Source organism: Anopheles moucheti, chromosome 2 (assembly GCF_943734755.1).
Source record: "Anopheles moucheti chromosome 2, idAnoMoucSN_F20_07, whole genome shotgun sequence".
In the NCBI taxonomy this organism is placed as follows: domain Eukaryota; kingdom Metazoa; phylum Arthropoda; class Insecta; order Diptera; family Culicidae; genus Anopheles; species Anopheles moucheti.
In genome coordinates, this window is record NC_069140.1 from 64210185 (window position 1) to 64224266 (window position 14082).

At 49.6% G+C, this 14082-nt stretch overlaps 1 protein-coding gene across 1 annotated transcript; it reads right to left on the reverse strand.

The window, feature by feature from the left end:
- Positions 1–4888: 4888 nt before the first annotated feature.
- LOC128297214 (histone H3-like) lies at positions 4889–14082 on the reverse strand. The gene is made up of 2 exons (XM_053032820.1): positions 13684–14082; positions 4889–5299 (listed from the first exon to the last, which is right to left on the reverse strand). The coding sequence occupies exons 1-2, from the start codon at positions 14080–14082 to the stop codon at positions 4889–4891; spliced, it is 810 nt and encodes a 269-aa protein (XP_052888780.1).

Genomic DNA, 14082 nt, shown 5'->3' on the forward strand with positions numbered 1-14082 from the left:
CTGCACAGGATTACCGCCAAAAAGGCGGCTTTTGCTGGTGAAATGCGTGCGTGAAACGATGCACGAACCGCGACGGCGCCCAGTGCGTGGGGCAGCGAAATCCTCCGCGGGGTTCGCTAAAAAAAAACTCTTTTAAAAAACAAAGTTGTTGTTGTTGTTGTTGTTGCTGCTGCTGCTGCTGGTGAAATGTGCATGAGCGTGTGTGCGGAAAGGACGATGGACAATCCAAATCGCGACGATGTTTCGGTGCGTGGTGCGTCGGCCCATCCTGCGCAGGATTATCGCCAAAAAGGCGGCTTTTGCTGGTGAAATGCGTGCATGAAACGATGCACGAACCGCGACGGCGCCCAGTGCGTGGGGCAGCGAAATCCTCCGCGGAGTTCGCTAAAAAAAAACTCTTTTAAAAAACAAAGTTGTTGTTGTTGTTGTTGTTGCTGCTGCTGCTGCTGGTGAAATGTGCGTATGCGTGTGTGCGGAAAGGACGATGGACAATCCAAATCGCGACGGTGTTTCGGTGCATGGTGCGTCGACCCATCCTGCACAGGATTACCGCCAAAAAGGCGGCTTTTGCTGGTGAAATGCGTGCGTGAAACGATGCACGAACCGCGACGGCGCCCAGTGCGTGGGGCAGCGAAATCCTCCGCGGGGTTCGCTAAAAAAAAACTCTTTTAAAAAACAAAGTTGTTGTTGTTGTTGTTGTTGCTGCTGCTGCTGCTGGTGAAATGTGCATGAGCGTGTGTGCGGAAAGGACGATGGACAATCCAAATCGCGACGATGTTTCGGTGCGTGGTGCGTCGGCCCATCCTGCGCAGGATTATCGCCAAAAAGGCGGCTTTTGCTGGTGAAATGCGTGCGTGAAACGATGCACGAACCGCGACGGCGCCCAGTGCGTGGGGCAGCGAAATCCTCCGCGGGGTTCGCTAAAAAAAAACTCTTTTAAAAAACAAAGTTGTTGTTGTTGTTGTTGTTGCTGCTGCTGCTGCTGGTGAAATGTGCGTATGCGTGTGTGCGGAAAGGACGATGGACAATCCAAATCGCGACGGAGTTTCGGTGCGTGGTGCGTCGGCCCATCCTGCGCAGGATTATCGCCAAAAAGGCGGCTTTTGCTGGTGAAATGCGTGCATGAAACGATGCACGAACCGCGACGGCGCCCAGTGCGTGGGGCAGCGAAATCCTCCGCGGAGTTCGCTAAAAAAAAACTCTTTTAAAAAACAAAGTTGTTGTTGTTGTTGTTGCTGCTGCTGCTGCTGCTGGTGAAATGTGCATGAGCGTGTGTTCGGAAAGAGGACGATGGACAATCCAAATCGCGACGGTGTTTCGGTGCGTGGTGCGTCGGCCCATCCTGCGCAGGATTACCGCCAAAAAGGCGGCTTTTGCTGGTGAAATGCGTGCGTGAAACGATGCACGAACCGCGACGGCGCCCAGTGCGTGGGGCAGCGAAATCCTCCGCGGGGTTCGCTAAAAAAAAACTCTTTTAAAAAACAAAGTTGTTGTTGTTGTTGTTGTTGCTGCTGCTGCTGCTGGTGAAATGTGCATGAGCGTGTGTGCGGAAAGGACGATGGACAATCCAAATCGCGACGATGTTTCGGTGCGTGGTGCGTCGTCCCATCCTGCGCAAGATTACCGCCAAAAAGGCGGCTTTTGCTGGTGAAATGCGTGCGTGAAACGATGCACGAACCGCGACGGCGCCCAGTGCGTGGGGCAGCGAAATCCTCCACGGGGTTCGCTAAAAAAAAACTCTTTTAAAAAACAAAGTTGTTGTTGTTGTTGTTGTTGCTGCTGCTGCTGCTGGTGAAATGTGCATGAGCGTGTGTGCGGAAAGGACGATGGACAATCCAAATCGTGACGGAGTTTCGGTGCATGGTGCGTCGGCCCATCCTGCGCAAGATTACCGCCAAAAAGGCGGCTTTTGCTGGTGAAATCCGTGCGTGAAACGATGCACGAACCGCGACGGCGCCCAGTGCGTGGGGCAGCGAAATCCTCCACGGGGTTCGCTAAAAAAAAACTCTTTTAAAAAACAAAGTTGTTGTTGTTGTTGTTGTTGCTGCTGCTGCTGCTGGTGAAATGTGCATGAGCGTGTGTGCGGAAAGGACGATGGACAATCCAAATCGCGACGATGTTTCGGTGCGTGGTGCGTCGTCCCATCCTGCGCAAGATTACCGCCAAAAAGGCGGCTTTTGCTGGTGAAATGCGTGCGTGAAACGATGCACGAACCGCGACGGCGCCCAGTGCGTGGGGCAGCGAAATCCTCCGCGGAGTTCGCTAAAAAAATACTCTTTTAAAAAACAAAGTTGTTGTTGTTGTTGTTGCTGCTGCTGCAAAGATCAGAGAAGCAGGGGCGGTGTAGTGAAGTTGTTGTTGTTTCTGCTTATAGAGACTTTGCGACTTGCGGCGACATTCGTCTCTATGTAGTGAAGTGACTTGGTGTGTGGTGAAAATACTGTGCTGAGTGCACCGCAATTGCTTGAAAGGAGTGCGTGAAGCCGTGCGCTGCGCACTACTGAAGGTAAGATTGTGTTCCATATTCATTTGCATGCATGGTTTGGGGTTTCGTTGCTAGGGTCGATGGTGTAGTGATCAGCGTTAAGCGTTCAGCCCGATGCATCGCAGTAGGCGTCGTGTTTATTTAGAAAATAAGAAATATCTGCCATTAGGGCTGCATACAGGTGGGCTAAAAATAGACTGAAATATTCGGTGCCCATTCGTGGGCTAGTTTGTTTCATTCGCATTGGGAAATTTCTTAACAATTGTTGAGCTTCAGACCCTCGACCAGGTACGGTACCTGCACAGGGCTCCTTTTGGGTGGAAAGTGGAAGTTATTTTTCCTTCGTAGGATCGGTCATTCCAGGTACGATAGCAGGTAGGCTGCTGGTGGGGCACTGCTTTTAGCTTTTCATCCATTGCTCGGTACCACCAGCACGGTCAGAGGAGTCTACCTCCGACCAAAGATTTTAAAACACGAAAAGTGATGACGTTTCTCAGGGGGTTTCCCGCATATTGCGATTGCTTGTGTTTTTTCACTGGATTTACCTTCGATTAGGTAATGCTGCGCCGGTTTGATATCAGCTCAGAAGAGATGGTCGAACAAACATCTTTTATGTAAATCGATTTGTCGCCCTGAAAAGGACGGTTTGTTTTGGGGGAGTTTGCAGAGAGATTGGGAGAAGCCTTAAGCCTTCTTCTCAGTCTTCTTTGGCAGCAGCACGGCCTGAATGTTGGGCAGCACACCACCTTGGGCAATGGTGACGCCGGACAACAGCTTGTTCAATTCCTCGTCGTTGCGGATGGCCAGCTGCAGATGACGCGGGATGATGCGAGTTTTCTTGTTGTCTCGGGCAGCGTTTCCTGCCAACTCCAACACTTCAGCGGCCAAGTATTCCATCACGGCGGCCAAATACACCGGTGCACCAGCACCGACGCGCTCGGCATAGTTGCCTTTGCGGAGCAGACGATGGATACGGCCAACCGGGAACTGCAGACCGGCACGGTTCGAGCGGGACTTTGCCTTTCCCTTCACTTTGCCTCCCTTGCCACGGCCAGACATTGTTGATAGCTTCGGTTTAGATGAGAGTGCGTTCGCAACGATGCTCACTGTTCGGAGAGTGCTTGTATTCTGAATGAAAATTTGAACAGGGTGCGATTAAATACCCCGAGTTATGCTGCCTGCACGCACTCAAGTCGAATACCCGAGAGTGATCCGAAAACCGGAATATAAACGAACCTGAGAGTCGTAGTTCTCTATCAGAAAGGTTTTGACTCTCCGTTAGTGAGCATCAGTGCGTGAATCGAAGCAAAATGGCCCCGAAAACCAGTGGAAAAGCCGCGAAGAAGTCTGGCAAAGCCCAGAAAAACATCTCCAAGTCGGACAAGAAGAAGAAAAGGAAGACCCGCAAGGAAAGCTACGCTATCTACATCTACAAGGTGTTGAAGCAAGTCCACCCGGACACCGGCATTTCGTCCAAGGCGATGAGCATCATGAACAGCTTCGTGAACGACATTTTCGAGCGCATCGCTGCCGAAGCATCCCGCTTGGCGCACTACAACAAGCGTTCGACGATCACGTCCCGCGAAATCCAAACGGCCGTCCGTCTGCTCCTGCCCGGTGAGCTGGCCAAGCACGCCGTGTCCGAAGGCACGAAGGCTGTCACCAAGTACACCAGCTCGAAGTAATTCGAAGCGTCGAAGCGCAGTTCGTTCGCATCTACCCAAACCGGTCCTTTTCAGGACCACAAAACGCATCCATACGAAAGATATATTTCTGCTTGACATTCCCTCTCACACGGTGGGCAAAAGATTAAAGTTTAAATAAAATAAAGCATAATTTTCGACGCGTTCATGTGAACCCGTGAGCGGAAAGCAAAGGGGCGCGGGTACAAAACACGAGTTGGCACGAGAAGAAGAATGTTCCGTGTCTCGCACAGTGTAACAGCATCGGAAGCACATCTGACGATCGATCGCCAAACGGTCAATCGAAAACGCGTCTTTTGACTTTCTGGGCTGCCCCTTATTTCATTTTGCTTAACCGGCCGTCCAGGCCTGCCATTGCTGGCTTTCTTTGGCTTTATTTACCCGTCGGACAGAAAGTCGATCCTGTCGTGTGAAGATGGTGTGTTGCTCATCCCGTAAACAAACGTTTTTTCGACACACGCAGCTTTTGTTGTACCCGGATACGGTCACGGGCTCTCTGCACCGACCGGGCGACATAAACGCATACGAAATTGTTTCAATACCATCACCACTAACGAGCCACTACGGACGGAAGAAGGTACGGACAAATCGACACATATCTTTTTGGTTAACATTTGTGGTGGTCCTGAGAAGGACCGTTTGAGTGAAGCCCCTCGACGATCGATGGAAGAGGAGCCCCGGGGGGGATACGGGCGAAGATTTAGGCACGCTCTCCGCGGATGCGACGAGCCAGCTGAATGTCTTTCGGCATGATGGTGACGCGCTTCGCATGAATGGCGCACAAGTTGGTGTCCTCGAACAGGCCGACAAGGTACGCCTCGCTGGCCTCCTGCAGGGCCATCACGGCCGAGCTCTGGAAGCGCAGATCGGTCTTGAAGTCCTGGGCAATTTCACGCACCAGACGCTGGAAGGGCAGCTTGCGGATCAGCAGCTCGGTCGATTTCTGGTAGCGACGGATCTCACGCAGGGCTACGGTTCCCGGACGGTAACGATGCGGCTTCTTCACTCCTCCGGTGGCCGGGGCACTCTTGCGAGCAGCCTTGGTGGCCAGCTGCTTGCGCGGAGCCTTACCTCCGGTCGACTTACGGGCAGTTTGCTTCGTACGGGCCATTTCACTGGTTCGGCGGTTTTATTAGTGGAACGTAAAGACGTCTGTGTTGTGTCGACGATAGGTTCGGAATGTGGGTATGCGAGGCCAGATCGTCATTTTTATAACCTCGCTCCACGCACACACATACTCCGATTCGATCGTGTACCAGTGGTGTGAGAACGTGTGCGTGTGCTGCGGGTAAGTGTATAAAAGAGCGAAACATTGTGCGTAGCCTTATTGTTACTCGTGAACTCTTGCACAGTACGGTTGGTACACACGGTACGCATCGACATCGAAATGACTGGACGAGGAAAAGGAGGCAAAGGTCTGGGTAAAGGTGGAGCCAAGCGTCATCGCAAAGTGCTGCGCGACAACATCCAGGGCATCACCAAGCCGGCCATCCGCCGTCTGGCCCGCCGTGGAGGAGTGAAGCGTATCTCCGGTCTCATCTACGAAGAAACGCGTGGCGTGCTGAAAGTGTTCCTGGAGAATGTTATCCGCGATGCGGTCACCTATACCGAACACGCCAAGCGCAAAACCGTCACCGCGATGGACGTAGTGTACGCGCTGAAGCGCCAGGGTCGCACTCTGTACGGTTTCGGAGGTTAAACCCGCCAGCCGACGCACGTTCGACGCTCATCTCAACAAACGGTCCTTATCAGGACCACACATTCTTTGCATCAAAATATTCTTTCCTATGATTCCGATCGCTATGAAGTGTGTCGTTCAACGTAAGGTTGTGAGTCGAATCCTTAGCCTCATCTACCGTCTATGGGGTACAACTGTGTCCCGAGGTAAACGTATCACGCAGCCGAGCGTCTTCGAAGCCAAGAAGAAGAAGAAGAAGCGATGAGCATCGCGTCGATCCTGTGGACGGTTCAGCTACTGTGAGTGTGTCAATACTCCGTAGTATGATGAACGTGCTACGGTGTTCGGGAATGTGTGTGATGGCACAAGAATCCGCAATTCAACTGTATTATGTAGTCATTTTATTGCAAAGCTAAAACATTGACCGTTTTAAAACCAATTGTGAAGCATTTCACACAATTGCTAGTCTTTTTTAAAACAAACATTAAATATTTCACGCATTTGGGCAGCGAGCTTAATTTATTTCATCCGAAAAATAGAAGAATTATCTGAAAATTATCGCTATACAAATTTTAGTTGGAGGCGACTCATAACGTTTCCATGGTAACATTATTTCCAACACCCTTGGATCAAGTTTTTAAGTGGAGCGTTTTGATTTCCCAGCTCTTCTTTAAACTGCTATCTTTCAACGCCTTCTATGATTCCCTCGCCAACAATTTATTTTTCCATGCATACTATGATTTTACCAAATGGAAGTTTTTTACACGGATCGACGTCCACAGACGCGCAATTTGTGAATGTTTTTATGTGTTGTCCTTGGGTATTCGCGCGTTTTCTTGCATTTTCAGTCGGATCCTTTACAAGATTTTCAAAAAGATTTTAATTTTGGTCGGTGATACAGAACGGTGAACGGTTTCTTAAACGACCTATTCGAGCCGTACCCCCGTACGCAGCACTCACTTCTTCTAAGAGGTCTGAACCTGCCATTTCTGGTTTTCTGTATCTTTATTTACCCGAAGCTGGATAGTCAGTCCTGAGTACGGGTGATTGATCCGGATGGGATTTTTGTCAGGTCCGATCGTGTGAAGATCGCTAGGGTCGCTACCATCAAACCACCGGGCCGCTCCAACGCTTCCAAGTGCCAAGTGAGCGACTCACTATCCTGATGAATACAAATTAAGGAAGACCAGAAATGGTCGTTCAATCCACGAAAATAGCAGCATTATTTTCTAAAACAATACCATGCTTTACAGTAGCTTATAAATATTTTAAAGTTAAAGTTTACTGCTTGATTCGCTGCAATTTTTCATGTTTTATTTTTCACTAAAAGAAATGCGAGATTGTTTCAGGAGTAATTGCTGTTGTTGTGCTATGTTGTTTACTTCTCAGTTTAAATAGAGAAATTTTTATCAAACCAGGTAACCGAGAAGATTTTTAGTAGGGTCAATATTTTTTTCAAATCCTCTGTATTTCAATAACCCATGACACAAGCACAACATCAAGAGATATTGGCCAGCAAATTCTGGGCCTTTTAACTTTATTTACCCGCAACCTGGATAGTTGTTCCTGGGAACGAGGGATTGGTTGGGTTGTAATTTTGTACCGGTCCTATCTAAAGAAGACTGGCGCCGCTACATCTGATTAAATGGCACCTTATGAAATTTAAACATGTGTGTGTCTGTTACTGGAAAGACATGACTCAAATATACTGTCTGTGAGGAAAAAGTTAGAAAAAAAAACATGGGAAATCTGTGGTACCTGAATGTGGATGGCTACTTAACCTTAGATATATCCAATCAGTTGCTTTTATCTGATTGTGAAAGACGTCGACTTTCGACGAAATTATGTGCGATGCCTACAAAAAGCATAAATGCATAGCAAGCAACTGGGGATCTGACGCAAAAATATTAAGAAGTGCTTCATTGTAATTTAGAATATTCATGTTAAAATGATATGTTGCATATGATCCAGATGGGAGCTGCACGCAAACACGACGTGACGTAAATTTTTACGATACATTTCATTCGTGATAAATGACCAAGGTTCGGGACTTATCAACCACTAAGATCAATATATATATATATATATCAGACTAAGAGAAGAACGAAGTCATCAAGGCTCAAGGTCTGTTAAAACTAATAACAACAACAAAAGCTCAAAGCGACTTGGAATATGCTTTGCCAAATAGGTTTTTATGAGAGCCAAAGGGGTCCGAGGTGAGAAATTTGATAATTTATTAAGCTAAATAAAATAAAATTAACAACATCCTCCAATTGGGAAGAAAGCCTCTTTTTAAAACATCTTTGAGTTTGCGTACACAACAAAATTCTGTTGCACAGCCCTGTAACCGGGCCGATTAGATAGTCTGAAAAAAAATTATCTGAAAATGTTACAAAACGTAATGCGTAAATTAGTGAAAGTATAGAGATTAAATATTTCCAAAATGGGTGGGGGCTCGCGTTGCCATGCGTATTCAAATCAAAGGTCGGTTTTTTCCTTCTCGCACGTAATCCTGTGTGTGTGTGTGTGCATGCTGAGCTCGTGCCAAAAATTATCCGGAAATGTGACCGCGTACACGGTGATCGGTACCGTTAGGTGAAAATTTCCACTAAAACGAGTCTCCTCCTGTCGCCACCGAGTGTGCGAGCGAGAGGGAACATCGGTTGACAATTCGCAGAAATTTCGATCACCGATGCGACGCACAAAGGAAGAGCGCACGCTTCGTTCGTGTGTCTGGCCGGCTAGTTTTAAGCAGCGCACCTATTTCTGCACCTACGTGTCGTATTAACTAGCGAAATATGTTTCTGTTTTAAGATCTAACATGAAATGTACCACCAATCCTGCATTTTTGTACGCATATACTGTATCTATTCTGAATTCACATATGTATCCTTCGCTGCTTTCACTGATTGTACGGTGATAATAGCATACGCAAATGGATATGTCTGTAGTGGAATTGCAAAAATGTTTGGCGACTTCAAATTGCTTCGTGCTTTGAAACGATTGTGTGCGATTGTGTAGCGAGAGTAGTGAGACAGAACCACATTTGCGCGAATAGTAGTAGTAGTGGTGGTAGTTAGCGAGAGAGATCCACTTTCGGCACTCTCGTTCGTATGCTGAAGGTAATTAGTAACCGAATGTCCCGAGCTCGGCACAGTCCTCGTCGAACAGCCAACTGGAACAGTTGGTCCGCGCGCGTCGTCAATCCGGATGTATTAGTGTGTGTAAGTGCGTGTAGTGTTAAAAGTAGTGTTGAACAGGGGCCAATTTCAAGATGGCCCCGGCTCATTTTGTCGTCCTTCGCGAACCAGCAACATCGAGCATGTCGAGCATGAACAAAGAGTGCGACGCTTAGTCGAGAGACAGAGAGGTAAGAAGCAGTGCGCGTACGGCTAATCCTGCGCAGGATTGGCATTAAAAAGTGCGGGTGGTAAAATGACGGAAGAAACGCGCGTGTGTGTGAATGTGCGAAAAGCGCTTCGCGGGACGGTGCGTTAATCGCGACGGTGCCTCGCCCAGTGCGTCGGGCGGAGGGGCAGCGAAATCCTCCACGGGGTTCGCTAAAAAAATACTCTTTTAAAAAACAAAGTTGTTGTTGTTGTTGTTGTTGTTGCTGCTGCTGCTGCTGGTGAAATGTGCGTATGCGTGTGTGCGGAAAGGACGATGGACAATCCAAATCGCGACGGAGTTTCGGTGCGTGGTGCGTCGGCCCATCCTGCGCAGGATTATCGCCAAAAAGGCGGCTTTTGCTGGTGAAATGCGTGCATGAAACGATGCACGAACCGCGACGGCGCCCAGTGCGTGGGGCAGCGAAATCCTCCGCGGAGTTCGCTAAAAAAAAACTCTTTTAAAAAACAAAGTTGTTGTTGTTGTTGTTGCTGCTGCTGCTGCTGCTGGTGAAATGTGCATGAGCGTGTGTTCGGAAAGAGGACGATGGACAATCCAAATCGCGACGGTGTTTCGGTGCGTGGTGCGTCGGCCCATCCTGCGCAGGATTACCGCCAAAAAGGCGGCTTTTGCTGGTGAAATGCGTGCGTGAAACGATGCACGAACCGCGACGGCGCCCAGTGCGTGGGGCAGCGAAATCCTCCGCGGGGTTCGCTAAAAAAAAACTCTTTTAAAAAACAAAGTTGTTGTTGTTGTTGTTGTTGCTGCTGCTGCTGCTGGTGAAATGTGCATGAGCGTGTGTGCGGAAAGGACGATGGACAATCCAAATCGCGACGATGTTTCGGTGCGTGGTGCGTCGTCCCATCCTGCGCAAGATTACCGCCAAAAAGGCGGCTTTTGCTGGTGAAATGCGTGCGTGAAACGATGCACGAACCGCGACGGCGCCCAGTGCGTGGGGCAGCGAAATCCTCCACGGGGTTCGCTAAAAAAAAACTCTTTTAAAAAACAAAGTTGTTGTTGTTGTTGTTGTTGCTGCTGCTGCTGCTGGTGAAATGTGCATGAGCGTGTGTGCGGAAAGGACGATGGACAATCCAAATCGTGACGGAGTTTCGGTGCATGGTGCGTCGGCCCATCCTGCGCAAGATTACCGCCAAAAAGGCGGCTTTTGCTGGTGAAATGCGTGCGTGAAACGATGCACGAACCGCGACGGCGCCCAGTGCGTGGGGCAGCGAAATCCTCCGCGGGGTTCGCTAAAAAAAAACTCTTTTAAAAAACAAAGTTGTTGTTGTTGTTGTTGTTGCTGCTGCTGCTGCTGGTGAAATGTGCATGAGCGTGTGTGCGGAAAGGACGATGGACAATCCAAATCGCGACGATGTTTCGGTGCGTGGTGCGTCGTCCCATCCTGCGCAAGATTACCGCCAAAAAGGCGGCTTTTGCTGGTGAAATGCGTGCGTGAAACGATGCACGAACCGCGACGGCGCCCAGTGCGTGGGGCAGCGAAATCCTCCACGGGGTTCGCTAAAAAAAAACTCTTTTAAAAAACAAAGTTGTTGTTGTTGTTGTTGTTGCTGCTGCTGCTGCTGGTGAAATGTGCATGAGCGTGTGTGCGGAAAGGACGATGGACAATCCAAATCGTGACGGAGTTTCGGTGCATGGTGCGTCGGCCCATCCTGCGCAAGATTACCGCCAAAAAGGCGGCTTTTGCTGGTGAAATGCGTGCGTGAAACGATGCACGAACCGCGACGGCGCCCAGTGCGTGGGGCAGCGAAATCCTCCGCGGAGTTCGCTAAAAAAATACTCTTTTAAAAAACAAAGTTGTTGTTGTTGTTGTTGCTGCTGCTGCAAAGATCAGAGAAGCAGGGGCGGTGTAGTGAAGTTGTTGTTGTTTCTGCTTATAGAGACTTTGCGACTTGCGGCGACATTCGTCTCTATGTAGTGAAGTGACTTGGTGTGTGGTGAAAATACTGTGCTGAGTGCACCGCAATTGCTTGAAAGGAGTGCGTGAAGCCGTGCGCTGCGCACTACTGAAGGTAAGATTGTGTTCCATATTCATTTGCATGCATGGTTTGGGGTTTCGTTGCTAGGGTCGATGGTGTAGTGATCAGCGTTAAGCGTTCAGCCCGATGCATCGCAGTAGGCGTCGTGTTTATTTAGAAAATAAGAAATATCTGCCATTAGGGCTGCATACAGGTGGGCTAAAAATAGACTGAAATATTCGGTGCCCATTCGTGGGCTAATTTGTTTCATTCGCATTGGGAATTTTCTTAACAATTGTTGCGCTTCAGACCCTCGACCAGGTACGGTACCTGTACAGGGCTCCTTTTGGGTGGAAAGTGGAAGTTATTTTTCCTTCGTAGGATCGGTCATTCCAGGTACGATAGCAGGTAGGCTGCTGGTGGGGCACTGCTTTTAGCTTTTCATCCATTGCTCGGTACCACCAGCACGGTCAGAGGAGTCTACTTCCGACCAAAGATTTTAAAACACGAAAAGTGATGACGTTTCTCAGGGGGTTTCCCGCATATTGCGATTGCTTGTGTTTTTTCACTGGATTTACCTTCGATTAGGTAATGCTGCGCCGGTTTGATATCAGCTCAGAAGAGATGGTCGAACAAACATCTTTTATGTAAATCGATTTGTCGCCCTGAAAAGGACGGTTTGTTTTGGGGGGGTTTGCAGAGAGATTGGGAGAAGCCTTAAGCCTTCTTCTCAGTCTTCTTTGGCAGCAGCACGGCCTGAATGTTGGGCAGCACACCACCTTGGGCAATGGTGACGCCGGACAACAGCTTGTTCAATTCCTCGTCGTTGCGGATGGCCAGCTGCAGATGACGCGGGATGATGCGAGTTTTCTTGTTGTCTCGGGCAGCGTTTCCTGCCAACTCCAACACTTCAGCGGCCAAGTATTCCATCACGGCGGCCAAATACACCGGTGCACCAGCACCGACGCGCTCGGCATAGTTGCCTTTGCGGAGCAGACGATGGATACGGCCAACCGGGAACTGCAGACCGGCACGGTTCGAGCGGGACTTTGCCTTTCCCTTCACTTTGCCTCCCTTGCCACGGCCAGACATTGTTGATAGCTTCGGTTTAGATGAGAGTGCGTTCGCAACGATGCTCACTGTTCGGAGAGTGCTTGTATTCTGAATGAAAATTTGAACAGGGTGCGATTAAATACCCCGAGTTATGCTGCCTGCACGCACTCAAGTCGAATACCCGAGAGTGATCCGAAAACCGGAATATAAACGAACCTGAGAGTCGTAGTTCTCTATCAGAAAGGTTTTGACTCTCCGTTAGTGAGCATCAGTGCGTGAATCGAAGCAAAATGGCCCCGAAAACCAGTGGAAAAGCCGCGAAGAAGTCTGGCAAAGCCCAGAAAAACATCTCCAAGTCGGACAAGAAGAAGAAAAGGAAGACCCGCAAGGAAAGCTACGCTATCTACATCTACAAGGTGTTGAAGCAAGTCCACCCGGACACCGGCATTTCGTCCAAGGCGATGAGCATCATGAACAGCTTCGTGAACGACATTTTCGAGCGCATCGCTGCCGAAGCATCCCGCTTGGCGCACTACAACAAGCGTTCGACGATCACGTCCCGCGAAATCCAAACGGCCGTCCGTCTGCTCCTGCCCGGTGAGCTGGCCAAGCACGCCGTGTCCGAAGGCACGAAGGCTGTCACCAAGTACACCAGCTCGAAGTAATTCGAAGCGTCGAAGCGCAGTTCGTTCGCATCTACCCAAACCGGTCCTTTTCAGGACCACAAAACGCATCCATACGAAAGATATATTTCTGCTTGACATTCCCTCTCACACGGTGGGCAAAAGATTAAAGTTTAAATAAAATAAAGCATAATTTTCGACGCGTTCATGTGAACCCGTGAGCGGAAAGCAAAGGGGCGCGGGTACAAAACACGAGTTGGCACGAGAAGAAGAATGTTCCGTGTCTCGCACAGTGTAACAGCATCGGAAGCACATCTTCTGACGATCGATCGCCAAACGGTCAATCGAAAACGCGTCTTTTGACTTTCTGGGCTGCCCCTTATTTCATTTTGCTTAACCGGCCGTCCAGGCCTGCCATTGCTGGCTTTCTTTGGCTTTATTTACCCGTCGGACAGAAAGTCGATCCTGTCGTGTGAAGATGGTGTGTTGCTCATCGCGTAAACAAACGTTTTTTCGACACACGCAGCTTTTGTTGTACCCGGATACGGTCACGGGCTCTCTGCACCGACCGGGCGACATAAACGCATACGAAATTGTTTCAATACCATCACCACTAACGAGCCACTACGGACGGAAGAAGGTACGGACAAATCGACACATATCTTTTTGGTTAACATTTGTGGTGGTCCTGAGAAGGACCGTTTGAGTGAAGCCCCTCGACGATCGATGGAAGAGGAGCCCCGGGGGGGGGGATACGGGCGAAGATTTAGGCACGCTCTCCGCGGATGCGACGAGCCAGCTGAATGTCTTTCGGCATGATGGTGACGCGCTTCGCATGAATGGCGCACAAGTTGGTGTCCTCGAACAGGCCGACAAGGTACGCCTCGCTGGCCTCCTGCAGGGCCATCACGGCCGAGCTCTGGAAGCGCAGATCGGTCTTGAAGTCCTGGGCAATTTCACGCACCAGACGCTGGAAGGGCAGCTTGCGGATCAGCAGCTCGGTCGATTTCTGGTAGCGACGGATCTCACGCAGGGCTACGGTTCCCGGACGGTAACGATGCGGCTTCTTCACTCCTCCGGTGGCCGGGGCACTCTTGCGAGCAGCCTTGGTGGCCAGCTGCTTGCGCGGAGCCTTACCTCCGGTCGACTTACGGGCAGTTTGCTTCGTACGGGCCAT